Source organism: Pistacia vera, unplaced genomic scaffold, assembly GCF_008641045.1.
Source record: "Pistacia vera cultivar Batoury unplaced genomic scaffold, PisVer_v2 Contig283, whole genome shotgun sequence".
NCBI lineage: Eukaryota > Viridiplantae > Streptophyta > Magnoliopsida > Sapindales > Anacardiaceae > Pistacia > Pistacia vera.
Genome location: NW_022196094.1, coordinates 925,681 through 948,109, shown reverse-complemented (window position 1 = coordinate 948,109; position 22,429 = coordinate 925,681). Strand labels below are relative to the sequence as shown.

The following is a 22,429-nucleotide window of genomic DNA, read 5'->3' as shown; positions in this document are numbered from 1 at the left end:
TTGTGAGATAATAATAGGGTGTCAAAAGTATTTGAAAAAAATAGAAAATTAAAGTTATTTTAATAATTTAATCAATGTTCTGAAAACCAGATCGGACCGTCCGGTCGGACCGGTTCGACCGGTGATCGGTGGCATTTTCGGTCCGGAATACTTCAAAAACCATTAATTGCATTTAAACCAGATTGGACAGCAGTTGGACCGTCGGAATAGTGCCGAATCGCGGTCCAATTGTAGTTGAATCCCGCCAGATTCTGGCACCGATCGAGGGAGAAATCACTGCCATTAGACTTCATGGCATCTCCACTACAAAACCCTGCCATTTTCAGTGGCCGTCGTCCAGCCATCGTCGCTCGCCGTCCACTTGAACTTCACGCGACCGTCATACTTCTTTTGTTGATTCCGACGATTTCCGGCGCCGATGGAACTCCCTAGCACCACCATCAAAGTCGCCGACACCTACACATCAAAAGCCCAAGATTCCAGCTTCGATTGGCCGTCGATTGTCGCTGCCACCACCACTCACCAGAATCTTCACGCGATAGAGGTGTTTTAGATATATTTCAAATCTTAAGGGAGTATATAGGGGTGTTTTTGATGAATTTCAAACCTTCAGGGACTAATTTTTTTTTATAAATTACGGTCCAACCGACCGATCCAACCAATCAAACCGGAAATCGGACCCTTGAACGGGTCATTGTCCGGTCCGGTTTTTAGAACATTGAATTTAATACAAGAATCAATTTGTTATTATAAAATTTAGTAATAAGCGGAGCTTTTTAAGTCATTAATAATAGTGTCAATAGATCCACTCTAACTGAAATAGGAGATTTGTAAAAGAGAGTTATTATTTGAGCCCGATCAAAACACTTTCTAAGCCCCGTAATAAATTAAATTCATTAAATAAATTTAAATATATATTATATTCCAATATTACTCTTATCTTCTTCCTCTCTTATTTTAACCTTCTAAAAATACATGGATCTCTAAATAACGTATCATTAGGCAAATCTCTTTAAACTCTATTTAATATCGAAAATAACCCTCTAAGCTTTATTAGGTTTATTTTCTTCAATTTAAAACTTAATTTAGGTTTTTTTGTTTTACACTATTTTTTCCAAATCAAACTTAGTTAGGGTTTTTCTTTATATTTTATTTTCCCCCGATTTTCTAATTTAACTTATTTTCCAATCCTGTTATGTTTTCCATAGTTTTAGTATTATATTTTTATCAAACAAACAAATTTTTGAAATAAAACGAAAGGTTTAAATGATTATGAAAATTTAGAATTAGGTAATTAATATTTAGGTTTAGGGTTTATTTAAGATTCAGTGTTAAAAATTAAAACAAAAACATAAAATAAAGCATGAGCTTATTTAGAAATGATAATGTTATTTCTAGTAATTTTAATTAAGGTTAAATTTGTCAAATTAGGTGGGGCTAAAATTACATTCCTTAATTTATTTGGGTCTAGCTTTGCCCTTTTGTGCTGATAATTTAAGTGCAGGTGTAGTTTTTAAGAGGAGTAATGTTATTTAAGCCCGTTAAATCTTTTGTAAACCCCATCAGTAACTTTTTAAAGTTACATATATAATTTAAATTTAAAATTACTAAAAAGCAACTTTATATCACAATTAATACCGGTCATGAATTACTTATTCCACTCTTCATTTCAATGAATTATATATATATATTAACCCTTATATAAAATTAAAATACCAAAAAGCTGCATTATATATTTATACCCAATAAATTACACTTTTTTGTTTGGGGATTGTGAACTAAAAGTAAACCCTTCGTTCTCCTACTAAAAGTAAACTCATCATTCTTTTTCCTTCCTTCTTCCTCTTCAATAACCTATAAAGCCAATTCTTTTCCTTTGAGGCTTTATCCACACAAGTGTAATTTTCTCCTCCTATCAAGCCAATAAGTCCCTTTTTTCTTCAATTTTTCAGGTAACACATTTTATGTTTGTATTATTTTATTTTAAAAGTTTAAGATTAAATTATAGATTAGGATTTGGGAAGATAAAATTGTAATTGGGATCACAAATTGCATCCATTTTTTATTTATTTATAATGATATATTGAAGTTAGAGGAAGTAAGAAGATAGTTTTTAAACTTATTTTGGAGTTGGCCTTAGGACCACATTGTTTTACCCATTTCAGATTGCCCTTTTTTTGTTTTTCATATGGAGAAGATGAATTCTTGGGACCATATTATTTTACTAATTTTTATCTTTGTTATATAAAAGTGTTTGATTCAAATGAATTTTGGAGTTGGCTTTGGGACCACATTGTTTTACCATTATAGCCGAATTTGTGTTTTTTTTTATATGGAGAAGATGAGTTCTTCGGACCATATTGTTTTACCCATTTTTATCTTTGTTATATAAAAGTATTTGATTCAGATGGATTTTGGAGTTGGCCAATGACAATTTTGTGTTGTTTTTTTTTTTTTATGGAGAAGATGGGTTCTTCATTCTTGAAACCACATTATTTTACCCATTTTTATATTTGTTATAAAAAAGTGTTTGATCCAAATGGGAGCTAATTTTAATTGTTTTACAAGTGTTATAAAAAAATGGATTTAATTGTACAAGTGTTCGGTTATTTGAATAGATTTTTTACACATATCAATTGAATTTTAGCCATTGTATATAATGTAAGATATATTTTAAAAAAATATTGCATTAAGATTTATTTCAATTCAAATTCTATTACTTTAATTTAATTTTTGTTAAAGTACTTACAAATTAGAAAAAGAAAGAGATATGTGAGTTGTGATGTGTATGCATTGTTAGGATACTTTAACTATTAGCTTTATAAATTTTTGTAGTAGTTGTAATTTCATTTAATCATTCATCAATCATTATTCACTATAATGATTGATGAATATCGTGATATCTCTAGGAAGGAACAAATAGCTATTGTCTTACGTTATGTTAATAAGAGTAGACTTGTTGTGGAGCATTTTCTAGGTGTTGAATACGTTACTAGTACCACAACTCTCTCACTCAAGGCAACACTAGATAATTTCTTTTCAAGGCATGAGTTGAGTTTTTCTAGACTCTGAGGACAAGGTTATGATGGAGCTAGTAATATGCAAGGAGAATTTAATGGTTTGAAGACATTGGTTTTGAAAGAGAATAGATGTGCTTATTATATTCATTGTTTTGCCCATCAACTCCAGTTGGCTCTTGTGGCTTTGGCAAAGAACCATGATGATGTTAATGATCTTTTTAATATCATGGCGATTGTGGTTCATATTGTCAGTGCTTCTTCAAAGCGTTGCAATCTTCTTAGAGATAAGCAATATTGTAAAGTTATTAAAGCTCTTTCTAATGGTGAACTTTCAAGTGGAAAAGGTCTCAATCAAGAGACTAATCTGCAACATGCCAATGATACGCGTTGGGGCTCGCATTATGGTACGTTAATGAGCATAATCTTGATGTTTTCATCCATTATCTATGTTCTTGAAATTATGGCAAAAGATGGGTCAAACTGTGAGCAAAGATTTCATGCAAAAAACTTATTTAAATTGATGTAATCATTTGACTTTGTGTTTAGTCCATTTTTTATGAAAGATATACTTGGCTTTATAGATGAACTTTCTAAAGCATTACAAAGAAAAGATCAAGATATTGTAAATGCTATGAATTTGGTTAAAGCATGTAAGCAAGCTTTACAATTGATGAGGGATAATGGATGGGAGACTTTATTAAGCAAAGTTTATTATTTTTGTGTTAATCATGACATTGATGTTCCTAATATGGATAACAAGTTTTTTATTTAAGGGCGATCACAACGTAAGGCTCAAGGTATCACAAACGTGCATCATTACCACATTGAATTATTTTATAATGTCCTAAATATGCAGCTTCAAGAGTTGAATAATCGTTTCAATAAGGTAAACAATGAATTGCTTATTTGTTTAACATGTTTATGTCTAAATGAATCGTTTGTTGCTTTTGATAAACAGAAATTGATACGCCTTGCCGAACTTTATCCTGATGATTTTTCTGACTTAGAACTCATGTCACTTGATTCTCAACTTGATGTTTACATTTTGGATATACACTCTAATGTCAAATTTATGGGATTGAAAGGGATTGGAGATCTGGCAAAAATGATAGTTGAAACTAAGAAGGATAGAGTGTTTCCATTAGTTTATTTGTTGATGAAATTAGCATTGATTCTACCAGTTGCCACTGCTAGTGTAGAGAGAGTATTTTCAACAATGAATTTTGTGAAGAATCATTTGCGAAATAGAATGAGCGATCAATGGTTGAATGATAGCTTAGTTGTATATATAGAGAAAGATGTATTTGATAGTATTAATAATGAAGTCATTATACAATACTTTTAAAAGATGAAATCTCGTCAAAGACAATTATAAAAGTACTAATTAATAAGAATTTTATAAATACAAAATTTATCCTTATGTTAATTTAAAATTGTATTGTTCTTTTAACTTTGACCCCTTATACATTATTTGCTATGCCTCTATATATATATATATATATATATAATTTTTCGTATGTTTTTGCCATCCTTACACTTAGAATTCTGTAAACATGAATCTCACTTATTTATTTATTTATTTTTAATCTGGGTTAACTCTTAAAATTATAGGAAAATGTCAAGGCATCTCCACCCACCTACAGCTCTTATGGTGATCAATGGGAATAGCAATAATTGATTGGTTTCATAAATTAAACATTGAATAGAACACGAAGGCATGACCCATGAAAAGGAATAACCAATAAGTCCTCCAAAAGAAATTATTATCAAAGAAAAAGGGTAATGTAGATTGAGGCGGGAAAATTGATTATGCATTGAGTTTACAAAGATAAAGACTAAATTTGTGCAATTTTGGAATAAAATAAACTATATTCATAAATTAATTTTCCAAAATAATTTAAATGATTAATAGGATTTACAAATAAATATAGTGGGACTAAAATGACGCCCTCTTCAAATTTTCAAATAGGAGGCTGAATCTCCCATCTATTCAATTTCAAAACTCTTAACTAATGGACATCAAGTAATGGGCTGGATTATCACAAAAACACACCCAATTACTGACATAAACCATGTCCAGTTAGCAAATAACAGCCCATCGGCAGCCAAAAGAAAGAAAACCAAATTACGGCCATGACAAAATTACTCTACGACCGTTGAAATCAAGGGGAATTCAGAAAGTTAAAATTCATAGTAATCCAAGCATATTGTTTAATTGCATTTAATGCCCAATTAGGTTAATTAACATTTTTCACGCTGAAAACTTGCATGTAGAAATTCATGAGTTTCATATATCTCTAGTTTTCCAAACGAATAGAGTGTTAATATACTAATTACAATCCGTCACCGATAATTCATAATAAGCTTGGCTCTTTTTAAGAGAATTTACTAAATTTATTTATAATAATACATGTAAAATCCTATTCTTAAGTGTTCCTTAAATTTCTTATAAAAAATACTAATGGAATTGAAAATTGTAAAAAATTGGATCCTTTAATCCTAGTAACAAAATAATAATAATAATAATAATCTTATTATGAAAAATGGGATATTATAACGATAACAACGCGTGTTTAAAACCGAGTAGTTGAAAGGGAAACAATTATATGAGAAAATATTGGCCATTGAATAACAAAACTGCCATATGAAAAGCTTAGGAAAAATTAGATAAGGAGGGAACCAAATCTGTGGCATTATTGATACAACTTTGGCCCATCATTAATTCATATTATTAATTATTTATTATTACATGCATCTTAGGATTATATACATCATTCATGCATCGTATAACTAGTAAAACACAATTACCCCTTTACCCCAAAACTCTTCATCAATCATCACAAAAACACATCGTCAACCTAAAAACCAAACCTAGTTTCAATAAAGGATATTATCAATTAGGAGACAATGTTTTTGAAAATTGGAAGAAAAGAGATATAAGTTTTAAAATAGCTTAAAAAGGGACAAAACTTTGTTAGCTTCCGTTAAATTTAATGGAACAAGATTAAAAGACATAAATGCCCATACATTAATATTTATAGAATTTAAAAAATAGAAAAAAAAATGTAAAAAAAAGGAATTTAAATTTTTTATAAAAATTAAAAAACCAAAAGAAAAAAATATTGATAACATAATTTAAAAATCAAAGGAAATAAATATTATAATTATAATGGAAAAATAGGATTAAAAAATAAAATTATTTAAGAAGCCTATTCAAAAAAAATTAAAAATAAAAGAAAAGAACAATTGGCCAATGGCTTAGCCAGCCGTCAATGTTGTCGACCATGATCTAGCATGGCCAGCTGGCCATGGCTGTCCGTATCGGACAATTGAGGTCCAATGCTACCCTTTATGTTTTGTATGCTCTAATTTTGATTTCTCATGTGATGACCATTATGCCTTGGTTTCTATTATTTGAGTAAGACTTTTTTTCATGGATAATCTACTCTCTCGGTACTTGATTTGGACAGTATTAGGACGTATAAAATACACTTTCCATGTAATAATCCTTATTGGGAGTAACATAGGATTGTTCTATATAACAATCGTATCCTTTTGGATATTTTTATGAGTGATTTCAATAATGATATTTTTTTTTCCTCTTGTAGAAATGAGTATACTTTAGTAGTGTTTATTGTCATATTTATCTTTTAGGTTTTCTATGAAGTCTTCAAGCATATCTGGACTTAAGGGAATTAAGGATTTTTTTTAGATGATAAATCATGGAATACCCCCGTTACTTCTGATTGTAGGAGGACAAAAGAAGTTGATGAACGCCAATATCAGGGTTAGAGAATTTAAAAATTGGAAAGACTATTATACCCTTCGTGCCTATTAAGCAAAATGGTAAAATCACGTGTAGGCTCAACCAGCTCATGATATAAACAAAGGTCCATGAGAGCCTTATTAAGCCCAACAGTAGAAATGGCCCAACAAGAGGTCCAAATAGGGAAAGGGTAAACCCAATACAAATCTACCCTGGTCCGGTACTAGAGGTGGCCCCAAAGCCAAAACCTGGGCAAGAGCCCAATGAGAAACAGAGGCGTGAAGCCAGGCGAAATATAAGTCCAAAGAACCAGGAGCTGAGCCAAGTGGCGTAGGACTCCGGAATAAGGTCTAAGGCCGTCAAAATGGTCTGCACTACCTAGGAATCCACTGGGGGGAACGTGCACCGACTAGCATTAAATGGTCTGCACTCGAAGGAAGAAATAGCAGAGGTCATAGGAGATGGCACTTGGGTGCAGTAGGGACTAGAGGTGGAAAAATTGGGCCGGGTTAGGCGGACTAACCCTAACCCGGCCCGTAAAAAAGAGGGCTCAAACCGGCCCGCCTTAATGGCGGGCCGGGTTGAGCCCAACCCGCCAGCAACCCCCGAGCGGGCCAGGTTACACAATGGTAACCCGGCGGCCCGCCGGGTTGCTAATTTGTCCTCTTTGCAAGAGGCTCGCAACCCGGCGGGTTGCTGGCGGGTTGGCTGTTGCCAACGGCCAACCCGCCGGTTTGGCCCAAAAAAAAAAAAAAAAAAATTGTAAATCTTTTTTATTTTTTTCAATTACACTTTTACCCTTGAAATATAGCCGTTTTATAGCCGTTTGAGGGGTCTTTTTCGTCATTTTTTTCCCTATTTTTTTCTATAAATTGGCCCTAAACTCTCATATTTTTCTCACAACTCAAATTCTCTCATTTTCTCATATTCTCTATTCTAATCTCTATTCTCTCAACTCTCAAGTCTCAATTATTCATTTATTCTCTTAATATTTTTGTTATCAATTTGCTCTTATTTTAATTTTTATTAGGTTTTGCAATTTTCAATTCATATTTCCAATTTCCATATTCCAAATCTCTTTCTTTAATTTTTATTTCTTCTACATCATTTTTTTTTTCAACTACAAGTCTACAATGGATAGATATTTCTCTCCCATCAATTTCAATGAGGAAGAAAACTATTATCCTAGTCCAGTACCGCGATTTTACATATGAATGCAGGAGATTCAAATAGTCACGCTGTCCCAATCCCAGTCTCAGAATCCGATACACCTCAAAATATGCCGTCGATTCAACAGCGCCCGGTGGTTCTAGAAGTCGTCTCGTAATCGTCGTCCTCGTCCAACTTCATCTCAAGCTGAGGGGGATCATAACTGCCGTCGAAAGCGAAAACAGACACACATCAAACGTTTGGGCGCATTTCGACAAGTTTTACGAGACAGAAAATGGCGTTCAAGTCAAGAAAGCAAGATGCAAATTGTGCAAATGTTTATAAAGCTGATCAGGTAATGGTACTAGGTACTTTAAAAAGCATGTAATAAACATATTAATCAACATGGAAATAGAGGAAGCAATCAAACTCAAATAACTAATATGGGTAATACTTGGCGTATAATTCTGATGTATATAGGGAACAGGTTAGCTTTATATATTGGCATCTGATCAACCTATTAATAGACAGAAGATAAATATTTTGAAAGATTTGTTCAAAATTCATTTTTCTAGGATTTAAAAGTTATTCTAAAACTGCAACTAGAAATGATTTAATAAAATTGTTTAAAAAAATGAAATTAGAATTAAAAAATAAATTTCATACTTGTCATATTAGTGTGGCTTAATGCTGATATTTGGAGTGGTAGCTAAACAAGATTATATTGTGTGATAGTCATTATTTGATAATGAATTTAAATTAAATAAATCTTTAGAGTTTAGATTAAGGATGTGGATCATAGTGGTTTAGAAATCTATAATAAATATTGAAGTTTTAGAAGATTATGATATTATTGATAAGTGATAAGGTACTTTAGATAATGCAAGTTCTAATAGTAAGCTATAGAATTTTTTCAAAATAATTATCTTTATATAATAGTTTGAAGTTTTTTCACCAACGTTGTGCATGTCATGTATAATTTAATTGTGAAAAGTGGTATGAAAACAATTAAAAAAAATATTGATAGAATTAGGGAATCTTAGCTTGGATTACTAGTAGTATAAAAGAAATGCTGAATTTCAAGAAGTTGTTAAAAATCAAATATGTCTCCTAGAACTTTGTATTAGATATGCATGTTAGATGAATAGTATATTATAATGCTTGATTCATGTTTACCTTATGCTAATATAATTAGTTATTTTGTAGCAAATAATAGAGGTCCTCATCATTTGGTAGAAAATGATTGAAGATAGTAAAGTATTTCATTCTTTTCTCATGGTTTTACCAAGCCACTTTAAATTTCTGGTGTGATTATCCTACTAGTCCATTGGTAATACAGCAATTATAAAAATTTCCGAGTATTTACAAAAAAACAAAGATGATGAAATTTTACATGCACCAATAAAGGCAATGGAAATTTTTTTTTTGAAATATTGGAAACCCTTCCTTTCTTTATGTTTAGTGCTATATTTGATCCTAGAATTAAATTAGCACGTTAGTAGAAAATGGTCTTGACAATTTAAGTGAAATTTACAAAGAATCAATGTCAATCAAATAGGAGAGGTAAAAAATAGTCTTTTCGAAGATATTTCCAATATGAAAACAGGTATGGGAACCCCAGTCGCAAAGAGGTGAAATACAGAGAAGCTGTAGGAGAGAAGAAACAAATGAGACTTATTCTCTTGGAATGCACTGAATAGGTGAAGAGGAACCGAGTCCGAAGCACAGCCTCCTCTTCAGAAGCACCACCACCAACAACAACAACAACTAATATGCTGTCCTCCATGGAGTCGCAGAGTAATGAACTTCAACCATATTTGGCAACCCCCGAAATGTTTTCAACAGGTCACTTTGTCTCTAGAGTATTGGAGAGCCAGAAAATGATTTTTCGGATTATCAAGACTTGCCTTGGATATTTTCGCTGTTCCTGTCTCAACCGTCTCACGAACAAACATTTAGTGCAAGTGGAAGGATTTTAAATGAAAGGAGGACTAAACTTGCTCCAAAAATGATTAAAGTCCTCACATGTCTTCGAGATTGGGAACGATCGCGCCATCAAGATCAATACGAGGTTATCGACAATGCTTAGTAGAATCATTTCAATTTTGATATAGATGTATCAGATGAGGGAGGTCCTAGTGAACCACCCCCAATTTAGTTGTTTTGTAAAATGTAATTTGTAAATTAATTGTCAATTATTGCACTCTTTTTTCTTTACCATTTTTCTCTCATTGGGTTTTTCTTGGTGAGGGTTTTAACGAGGCAATAATTGTTGTATTTCTTATTTATTTTTGATAAATGAATAAGTCTAATTTTTCTATATTACAATTTTATTGTATTAAAATTGAATTAATATTTGAAATGTTAACAAAAAAAAAATTGAATTGAATTGAATTATTGATATTTGAAAAATTAACTAAAAACAATTATATTTTTAATTATTTATTTGAAAAGTTAAATTAAAAAATAAAAAAACAAAAAAAAATCGGGCTAACCCGGCCGGACCGTGCCTAACCGGGGGTTAGGGTGGCGGGCCGGGCTGGGCCAGCCACTCTCCCTAAATTGTTGGCCGGCGGGTTGAGCCCGCCCGCCAAAGCATGTAACCCGCCGCGGGCCGGGCGGGCGGGTTACTTTTCCACCTTTAGTAGGGACCTAGAATTTTTGTCAGGAGCTATGTGTTTCTATTATGTTTGTCAAACATAACAAAAATTTTAAAAAAATATAAACCTTAAGAAAGAAAATAATATAATATCAATAATTTGAAATAGAATAATATAACAACACATGCTTTATCATTGAATATTTTATGAGAAGCAAAACCTTGAGCAAATTATGTTGAATATAACATTCAATTTACGAGAAAACACAAAAAAAATTTTACGTGGAAAGATCTCTTCAGTTAAAGAGAGTAAAAGACCACGGGAATCTAACGATCCACTTAAATTTAATATAATTAAAAGGATTTGCAACAGTCACAATCCACCAAAAATGTTTACATAAATTCATTTCCCTTTTTTTTTTTTTTTTTTTTTTTTTTTTTTGCTTTCAAAGATTATAATATAAAATTTCATGATTTTGATCAGACTTAGTCTAAGCTAAAGTCAACCAAAACTTAAATTAAGATAACATTATTACCCTGTATATGTTAATTCTTATAAAGATAACCAAATTTTTTATTTATTGTATTCTATTTTGCATTTTAACACTTCCCATCCCACAAGCTTGCTAAAAGTGCAAATGTTGGTGATTAGTCAGAGTTTGAGCTTTGGTTGTTACCATTGAAAAATCAACCCTGTATATGTTAATTTGAATTGCAAGGATATAAAGAGAGGATGATTGAATATGTGCTAACTAGTATTTGTTTGAATTGCAATGACAGAAAAGTTGAGTAGAAGCTAATTCAATTGGAAGCTTTGATACCATATGGAATTATGAGCAAAGGAGACTCGATGAGATAATTTAGTAAATTCAATTGTTATTGAAGATTACAATTAAACCAACATTGTCTATTTATATAAAAATTAAACTATATAATAAGAAAAACTAATATTGTAATAATATCTAAAATATCTTAAAATAAAAAATATAATATTGTTTCATAATTAAGGAAACATATTATTGGCTTCCATTTGCACTTCAACATTATTATCTAGGATCATGCATGCATTTGTTCGAATTTTTCTTTTTTGTTGATTTCTTTGTAATTTATGAGAATTTTTATTATGATAGATAAGGTACACACACACTTTTGTACATAAAAACAATTTACAGTTTCCTATAGATTTAGAAGGTTGGATTAAAAGGATCAATTTGTAGGGAAACAATTATTAGTGTTGGTAGCTATTTATGTTACAATCACAGCATTAAGATAGTCTACAAGTTAAAAGAAACGTAACGATGTTAATTTAAGGTGAAAATTTGAAATTTATGAAACTAAGGATAAACTTTCCATTTCGCGAAACCTTGGCGAGAACATGTCGTTTACCCAAATTGGGTGGTGGATTTTCGGGCACAGTGTATACCTAATTAATTAATTAATTTGATTGCAATGAGGATGCGTTTTTATCACAACTTGTGCCTCAAAACGAATTATTACATTGAACATAATATCATTAGGTATCACTTTCTTTGTCAATTCTTGATTTAATTAGCAATTAGAATTTTTGTAAAATGATGTATCTCTCTTGTCAGCCTTAAGGCAAATCATTGATCTTTATTGCTGATAATGTGATAAAACAAAATAACATAGACTTTTTCTTCGACTAGAACACAAGCATTTTGAATATGATCAATACTCTCAACGCACTCCCATTAAGACTCGCTGTTTGTATTCAATGCTTTAATCCAGACCAACCCTAGACTTGATTCAAGGGGTTGGTCCGGTGCCTTGTTCGACTGGTTGGACCAGTCGATTGGATTGGTGATGTCAACACATCTAACAGATTTAAAAAATCTAGCAAAAACATTTCTACAATATGGGTAGAAAAACCTTCATTAATAACAATTCAAGATAGTTTAATTATAACAATTTTGTCCCTAAGACTAACAGACGTTACTTTCTAATCTCCAAACCTCGTTAGTGTTCACACTCACGCTGCTAAGCTTCTTAATCAATTCACAATTTTTTAAGATATCTTTAGATGCTTGATTTAGATGTGTCGTTGGCTTTATGTAACAAATCTAATATTTATGATCTAATTAAGCAATTCCTAGCAAAAGATTCAAGGATAATAGTTATTTTGTTCATCTAAAGTTTACAACTAATTTTTTTTCTTATGGCATTATTTCCATTTTTTTTTATTTTAAAAGAGCTAATATTTAATTCCCTCCACTTACGCTATATACCCTCAACCATTGTTTCCTAAAATAAAATTTTAGATAATAAATTGAAAGTTCATAAAAGTTTAAAGCTAAAAAATTCTTTTCAAATAATCCTGAAAACATAATATGTTAACAGCATAAAAACTATATAGATTAAAATACCTATCAGTACTTTGAAGAAAAAAAAAAAAAAAAAAAAACAAAGAAGAATAATAAATGATATGTGAAGCAATTGAAAACTATAATATTGTATTGTTGTAACTGCTACACCCATTACAAATATTCTCATCTATTAAACATCTTTTTATTCTAGAATGATTTGAATAATATTAAAACAAGAAAAAAAAAAACAGGGTTGTGAGATACTAGTAGTTGGCAAAGTATTTGTAAAAAATAGAAAATTAAAGTTATTTTAATAATTTAATACAAGAATAATTTCTTGTATAAAATTTAGTAATAAGCTGAGATTCTTTAGGTCATTAATAGGGGGGGTGTCAATAGACCCATTCTAACCTGAAAGGAGATTTGTGAAAGAGTGTTATTATTTGGGCCCATGAAAAAACTTTCTAAGCCCCATAATAAATTAAATTCATTAAATAATTTAATATAATTATATTCCAATATTAGTCTTATCTTCTTCCTGTCTTATTTTAACCTCATAAAAAATCTAGATCTCATAATAAGATCATTACACAAATCTCTTTAAACTCTATTTATACAGAAAATAACCCTCTAAGCTTAATTAGGTTTATTTTCTCAATATAAAAACTTAAAGGTTTTGTTTTTTTTTTTTAACACTATTTTTCCCAAATCAACTTAGTTAGGGTTTTTCTTTGTATCTTTTTTTCCCCGATTTTCTAATTTCAACTTATTTTCTAATCCCATTATTTTTTCCATAGTTTTAGTATTATATTTTTATCAAACAAACAAATTTTTGAAATAAAACAAAAGGTTTAAATAATTATGAAAATTTAGGATTAGGTAATTAAAATTTAGGGTTAAGGTTTATGTAAGATTCAATGTTAAAAATTAAAACAAAAACATAAAATAAAGTATGAGTGTATTTAGAAATGATAATGTTATTTCTAGTCATTTTAATTAAGGTTACAAAAAATAAATGAGGTTGAAGACCAATTAGGTGGGGCTAAAAATTACTTTCCTGAATTTATTTGGGTCTAGGTGTGCCCTTTTGACTAATAATTTGAGTGTAGGTGTAGTTTTTAAGAGGAGTAATGTTATTTAAGCCCGTTAAATCTTTTGTAAACCCCATCAGTAATTTTTTAAAGTTATATATATAATTTAAATTTAAAATTAGTAAAAAACACCTTTGTATCACAATTAATACTGTTCATGAATTACTTATTCCACTCTTTATTTCAATGAAATAAGATGTTATATATATATTATGTGATCAATGGGAATAGCCATAATTGATTCGTTTCATAAATTAAATATTAAATAGAACAAGAAGATATGACCAACGAAAAGGAATAACCAATAAGTCCTCCAAAAGAAATTATTATCAAAGAAAAGTGGTCATGCAGATTGGGGCGCAAAAATATATTATACAATGTTTTAAAATTTGCCCCGGCCCGACCAGTTTAACCGGTTGGACCAAGAACCGGCCACTGAGTCGGGCTGGTCAGGGTGAAAAATCGGGGATAACAGTTCACCCAATTTGACCTGCCATTAATTATTGATTTGTAATTTCTGCATAGTTATGAAACTCAATAAAATCTATATTCAAATGTTAGACGTAGTTCCTTAATCGGAATGAACCAGCGTAAATCAAGTGTCCTTTATTTATTTTATTGCGTGTGTTTGGCTGGTGTTTCAAGACATCCTACCGAGTTTCATCCTGGGCCGATTATTAAAACATTGATATTATACATTGAATTCACAGAGAGAAATATTAAATATGTACATGTTGTGGGGGAAATCCGAAGGGGATAATCCCTATTAGGAGAGAAGATATTTAGATTGACTCAATTTGAAAGGAAAATATTTAGATTGACTTGGATTTTAACTAAGGAAGCCGAAGATCATGCAACTTTCTAATCCTACGTATTCGAATCTTACCTCAACTCTATCATGTAAATGAGTGTTATATTAACCCATCATAACTTTTTTTAGAGGGGTTGGGCCATTATTCTAGGAAAAGATTCATAATTTGTAGTTCTCATTCAGTAAGAGAAACAATAGACGTAGGCTCAAGATTCAAACTCGCCGAGCCACTTTAAAAATTGCCTCTTGTCATCACTCATTTTTGCTCTTTAATTATTCAGTTGTTGGTTTACACTAAATCACGCATACATCGATTCCAATTCCGATTCCGTCAAGGTCAATCAGATCTCTCTGATTGGTACAAGTTTTCGTATCAACATTTTAGCGCTAGAAGGAGGAGCTTAAACACTCCGAGCTCTCTTTGTTTTCCAGCATTTTCTTTTCCATCTTCCAACTGCAAAAAACTAGCCATGGCTACAACCCATGTCACCAAATCCAACTTTGGAATTGAAGTCACTGTCAGATGGGGAGTATTGAGCATGATAAAGTATGAGTCTAGCAAACTGATAAACATAAGAGTTGTAAATCTTCAAGTAAGCTTTCTAACAGTTTGAGAATCGTCCAAATCCGAGGTCTACAGCTCAAGTTATTGTCAAATTACTAAAGCATTTTCCAAACTCGCCATAACTCATTAATGAGAGCACGAACTTGCCATAACTAGTTAATGAGAGTGTGAACTCGCCATAACTCATAAATAAGAGCGCAAACTCGCCATAACTCACTAATGAGAGCACGAACTCGCCATAACTCATTAATGAGAGAGTGAAGTCGCCATAACTTGTTAATGAAAGCACAAGCTCGAGCATGATACAGTCTGAATATGATGCAATGTTAAACATAAGAGTTGTAGCCCTTTGAGTAAGCTTTCTAATGGTCCAAGAATCATCCAAATATGAGGTCTACAACTCTAGTTATCATTAAAATATTGAGGTGTGTTCCAAACTTGTTAATGAAAGTGCGAAACTTGTTGTTTCAGAGCTCGTCATTTTAGAGCTCGTTTTGAGAGCTCATCATTTTAGAGCTCATCGTTTTACAGCTTGTTTTGAGAGCTTGTCATTTTAGAGCTCGTTTTCAAAGCTTGTTGTTGATGGCTCTTCGTTTTAGAGCTCGCCATTTTAGAGCTTATTTTAGGAGCTCACATTTTAGAGCTTGTTTTGAGAGCTCAAATTTTTAGAGCTTGTTTTGAGAGCTCATCGTTTTAGAGCTCGCCATTTTATAGCTCGTCATTTCAGAGCTTATCAATTCAGATCTTGCCATTTTAGAGCTCGTCGTTTTAGAGCTCATTGTTTTAGAGCTTGTTTTAAGAGCTCATGTTGTAGAGTTCGTTTTAAGAGCTTGCATTGTAGAGCTCGTTTTCAAAGCTCATCATTTGGAGCTTCTCGTTTTAAAGCTCCTCGTTCCTGAGCTTGTTGTTTTTGAAGCTCATAGTTTTTGAAGTTTGAACTCGCACTCAAAAAATTGGAGGGTTATTGTTGTGCGGGAAATCCGAAGAGGATAATTCCCTATTAGAATATAAGATATTTATATTAGTTCAATTTGGAAGGAAGATATTCAGATTGACTTATATTATAACTAGGGAAGATGAAGATCATATAACTTCCTAATCCTACGTGTTTGAATCTTACCTCAACTCTATTATGTAAATGGGTGATATAGAAACCCATCATAACTTGTTTTTTGGGGGTTGAACAATTTGTTCTAGGCATATTATATTTCTCTTGTAAGCTCTCTAAAAGAAATAAGAGAAACAGTGGATGTAGGCTTAAGTTCTAACTTGCCGAACCACTTAAAAAATTGTTTGTATTATTTACTTTACCGCACTTTTACATTCAATTGCTAATTTTCTTAAATCACGCACATATCGGTTCCAATTTCGTTAAGGTCAATCATATCTCTCTGGTTGGTACAAGTTTTTATATCAACAATACAATTTTGGAATAATTAAAATATGTTCATAAATTAATTTTCAAAAATAATTTAAACAATTAATAAGATTTACAAATAAATGTAGGAGGACTTAAGTAACACCACTCTTCAAATTTTCAAATAGGAGGTTGAAGCTCCCATCTATTCAATTTTAAAACTCTTAACTAATAGACATCAGTAATGGGCTGGACCATCACAAAAAACCACATCCAATTACCCACATAAACCATGTCCAATTAGCAAATAATAGCCCATTGGCAGCCAAAAGAAAGAAAACTAAATTACGGCCACGATAAAATTATTCTACGACGGTCGAAATCAAGGGGAATTGAGTAGAATTCAGAAAGTTAAAATTCATAGTAATCCAAGCATATGTTTAATTGCATGTAATGCCCAATTAATTTAATTAGTATTTGATTGTGATGGGTATGTGATTATAGTTTGAGTTAATTAACATTCTTAAGAATTACGTTTTGTTGATGTTGAAAACTCGCAAACAGAAATTCAAGAGTTTTATATATTTTCTAAACGAATAGAGTGTTAATTTACTAACTGCAATCTGTCACCGACAATACATAATAAGTTTGGCTCTTTTTGAGAGAATTTACTAAATTTATTTATAAATAATACATGTAAAAACCTATTCTCAAGTGTTCCTTAATTTCCTATAAAAAATATTAATGGAATTGAAAATTGTAAAAAATTGTATCCTTTAATCCTAGTAACAAAATAATAATAATAACTTATTGTGAAAAATGGGATATTATAACCATAACAATGAATGGTTTGCATGACATCATGTAATTGGGACATCCAAAGGTCTTGACATGGTGAAATATATTATTAAATCTTAAGGCATAGCCTATATGACAACCATTTTGAAGCTTTAGATTTCCTTTATTTTGACATGTAGGAAGGTTGTTGGACATTTGGTATCATGTAATTGGGTCATTCAAAAGTCTAATTAAAAACTTGATTATTGTTGGATATATGGCATCATATAATTGGGACATCCAAAAATAATTCTTTTATTTTGACATGATAGAATGTTATTGGGCATATGACATCATGTAATTTAGGCATCCAAAAGTACTCTTATTTTGAGATGGTGAAATATTACTAGACACGTGGCATCATGTAATTGGGGCATCCAAAGGCCTTGAGAATACTATATACTTCTTTTCTACTTGATTTTCTCCACTCTCTGTTCTCTGAATCCTTCATCGAACTTCTCTCCAGCAACAGTAGCTGGGTGATCAGCAGGTACTATATATGTTTTCGTCATATAACATCAATTACTTCTAATGTTAGCTGCATGACTATACGGGCTGTTCTCTGTAGAATTATGACTTGTATTAGTTATTTAATCTTAGCTTTTATTCATCAGTGTTTAGAATGTCTTAATCAAATATTATTTCAATCCCAGAAAGCTCTAAACATTGAAGATTTTTACAACTTGTAAACTTTAATTAATCATCAAATTACACATCTCCACCATCTTCTTCTGGGTTCCCCATCTCCATTTTAGTTTTGATTTTTCTGATGATCTGCTTTTCTAGCCCATTGAACTCCTTTACCAATTACTTCACATCATATTTAAGTAAGTTCATGTAACAGTTTGTATAAAAAATAGTTTGCTCAATGATTTATGTTTTTCTTAGTGTATATGTTATTAATAGTGGGGGAGAGTGGAAAGGAGAATAGGATTTCCAATCCCATCCCGAAATGGATTTCGGGTTCAGTAACAGAAAGCTATACTCAACTCACTCTAACGGGACAAGTCCTTAAATTTGATGTAATGCTAACTGTCAACTATGTACTTGCATTTTAGAGTTAACCAATGTCCTTATAAATGATACGTTTTTGGATTCTTATTTGTCTCTATTCGTGAGTTGGATTCATGCACAATATGTATGTGAACATTCTGGACTAAGAATAAGTCCGTAAATCTTCCAACCTTGTGGAGATCAGCTTGAATGAATTTATCCTTTTCCTTATTTCAAGAAAATGGCTATTTGTTGGGTTTCTACTTTTTGCAATTAAATTTTGTTTACGAAATCCAATAATTACAAATGCTTTTATCCAGAAGATGAGCTTTTGCATAGATTTCAGAAATTCTTGAAGTGTATTAACACAAGGTTTCAGGCTTAGATAAGTAATTGATTAACCATTGATTTTGCAGGTTGTATTCAGTATTTGATCAAAGCAAGATTTGAAAGCATATACTCAATGGCTAAGGAAGAAGCAAAAGCAATTAGCTTGAAGGCCTTGGTGGATAAAGAGAACAATAGAGTTATATTTGCGGAAACAGACGAGGATTTTACTGATGTTCTCTTTAGTTTCTTGACAATGCCCATGGGAACAATCATCAGGCTTCTTTCTAATAATAATCAACCACCACCTGTGGGAATAGGTTGCATGAACAATTTGTATGAAAGCATTAAGAATCTTGACATGCTGTGTTTCCGGAATGAAGCATGCAAGACCATGTTGCTATGGCCCAAAAACGGCGCTGCACCTCAGAACAAGAGACTAAAATTGCAAATTGACGATAGCGAGCTGCAGAGGTACTTCTTGTGCAATGAGGATTGCACCCTTAATACGCACAAGTTACTGAGTCTCTACCCTAATGCTGTTTGCGAATGTGGAGGGCTCATGGATAGGACGATCGAGTTGTCAGAGAATGATAATATACAAAAGTTAGTTTCTGATGCTCGAGATAGAGGAGTGTTTGTTCAAGGACTGGCCCAATTTATAATAAGTGATGAATTACAAGTAAAGCCCTCATCAGTAGATGCAAGCCTTTCTGTATTATCCAAGCTAGGTTACATGGACTTTAGCACCATTGAGGAGCACAACATCGATATAGGAGTAGATGAGGTAACTATTTAATTCTTATTCTAAATCTAATAATTTTATCAGATTTTGCACTTATTTTTAGTTAGAATGGATTTATATGATCGAACTTGGTACATTTATTTCTTCATCAGACCAATTTTTTACTCATGATGAACATCTCCTGGAAATAGTTCACCTTCAGCGCAGTTTGCTTTTTTAGAAGTAAATGATGTGGATTAAAAAAAAGAGAGGAAAAAATGTTTGCATTCAAGCTAAAAATGTCAGAAGATAACTAATCAAAAGTTATAATTGGCAAATGGTAGGGCTTCTGAATTTGATCTACCATGATCTTTTAATATATTAGCTCTCTGAATATGATTAATAATTTCACAATTTCTTAGATAGCTGAATTGTGGTTGTGTTCGTAACCTAATGCATTCTTTCAGGTTCTCGCTTTGCTCAAGTGCTCACTAGTGTCAAAGACACCGTTGACAGAAACTCTGTTGAAACAAATTTCAGCACCAAAGTTCGGCGAAGAAGATTTTGATCAGAACATCTATGTTGAATATAAATTACAAGAACCCGAATCAAATGTGGCTGAGAATATTAATGACAAATTAGATTTTGATCAGAACATGTATGTTGAATCTAAAATAGAAGAATCAGAATCAAATGTGGATGGGAGGATTCATGTAAAGCTTATCATCAGCAAATCCAAGAATATGGTTTGTTATGCCGAAGCAAGAGAAAAATTTGTTGATTTAGTCTGCAGTTTTCTCACGATTCCACTTGGTTATATTATAAAAGAAATGCAGAGTAGCATTTCAAAAGGATCCTTAACTCACCTTTACAATAGTGTTCAGGAACTCGATGTTGAGAAATACTTGAAATCTAATGATCACAAGGATATGCTCATCAGTCCAAAGCTCGCCCCTGATTTTAGCTATGAGAAGCATCCTTTAGGCCTTGAAGAAGCTTTGCACCCAACGTACTCTTATGGAGAATATTGGCAGTATAATCATTCTTATCCAACTCAATTTCAACTGACACTTGATGGTAAAATCCCTTCTTCTTGGAGAAGCTCAATTTTAACCGTCAAGGATCCTAAGTCTCATTTTAAAGAAGCCACAAATGGAGGATTTGTGACTGGACCAAAAATGTTTACCTTATTCGACAATTTGATCATCACACCCGTATCTCAAATCTCAAGTCTGTCTCTTCTGAAGAAATTGAAACTACCTTTAAGTGATATTGAGGTGCGTGTTGTGCATGTGGGCAGTGAGGAGGTAAGTTGACATAAATATTTCAGTATTAAACTCTAACAAAGCATCCCATGATTTCTGATAGTAGTTTATTTTTTTACTATTTTGGCATCTTCTTATAGAAACGCATGGTGATTTTGTCATACAACCTGTAAGAATTTCTTCGAAATTCAAGCCCATATGATTTAACTTTTCTTTGATTTTGCCTAACCTGCTAGAATGTTACTATTTGAAACCATAGAGTATGATGAGACCAACTATATATATCATTTTTATTTTCTTATTGCAAAGCATTATTCTGTGATATAATCACAGAAATTCACCCAGCATGCACCGAACAATATAAACTATCATACATGTATTTTAAGGTTTTTTTCTCATACTACCAAGAGCATTAGAAGTCCTATTAGCTTTAAAGTAACAATGAATTAGCTTTAAAGTAACAATGATATTATTTTTATGTTGTAAGGTTTTAGATTTTATGTTGTAAGGTTTTAGATTTACATATTTTATCCGTACCTGATATTATTTTTATGATGGCAGGCTTCACGTCTATTGATGGCTTCGTTTGTGTCTGAATCTGCTCTAACCAATACCTTTCTTAGAGAGCCAAATCTAGGATTTTGACTATTCTCCTCTATTAGATAAAACATGGCATGTTGTTTATAATCAGAAGCCTATGCATAATTATGTCAGAATTTGTTTTGCACTGTCAAGCTTAAAGGTTGTTGCATTATCATTTAAAAGTAAGTTTCATTTCAGTTACAGTGTTGAGTTTGCTTCAAAAATTCCTCATTAATAAGGAAAAAGCATTTGAGTGTTTATATATCTCAGTCGCAGGTACAAAATGCAAAACTTACCTACTATTAAATCCCAAGTGCCCCAGCAATTTTGAAAAATATTAAATATCCCCTAAAGTTACTAATATCCCCAAACTGGAAAATAATTAAATAAAACAAATTAAATAACTTGTTTGACAGCCAGCGTTAAGACTGGATTTCCCAATCAAGGGACAATCTTTTAATTTTTGTTTTTTAAGAAATTCCATTTAATTGAAGTAAGTTGAAGTATTTTTAAATTAATTATATTCCTATTACAAAAAATAAATTTTAATGTGTTGATCGTATTTTATAATTAATAACATGATTTTTTTGCCCTTTAATCTTATAGATATCCTTTGAATCTATAATAATGATAAATATTTTATTATTGCTTTGGAGTCATATCTTATTACATAATTAAACGGTAAAAAAAGAGAATATTGTCTTAAATATTCTTTCCTGTAAGTAATTAATCTTGTGGAAGATTGAATGAAATTATTCATTTTCCATAATTATTTTAAATCGAATGACATTAAACATTATATTGTGTTACAAAAACTCGCAATAACTAAAGATATTCAATCAACCTTGACAGGATTAAGTAAGTTGTGAGCATGACCTCTAAGGATCAACAAGAAATTGAATTGAACAATTAAACAAAAACAAAAAGCAATTTTAAATCAAGCCTACGACCAATATTCTTTTATTACTTTTGCCTTACAAAACAAATAAGTTCCAACTATCAATGTATGTCGAATCCAA

General features: G+C 31.6%; 1 protein-coding gene across 1 annotated transcript; it reads left to right on the top strand.

Annotated features, from left to right (window-relative positions):
• Positions 1-18,975: 18,975 nt before the first annotated feature.
• On the top strand, positions 18,976-20,521 carry LOC116134151. Its single transcript, XM_031419836.1, has 3 exons — positions 18,976-19,626; positions 20,031-20,309; positions 20,504-20,521. Exons 1-3 carry the CDS (start codon positions 18,976-18,978, stop codon positions 20,519-20,521), a joined length of 948 nt encoding a protein of 315 aa, XP_031275696.1.
• The last annotated feature ends 1,908 nt before the right edge of the window (positions 20,522-22,429 follow it).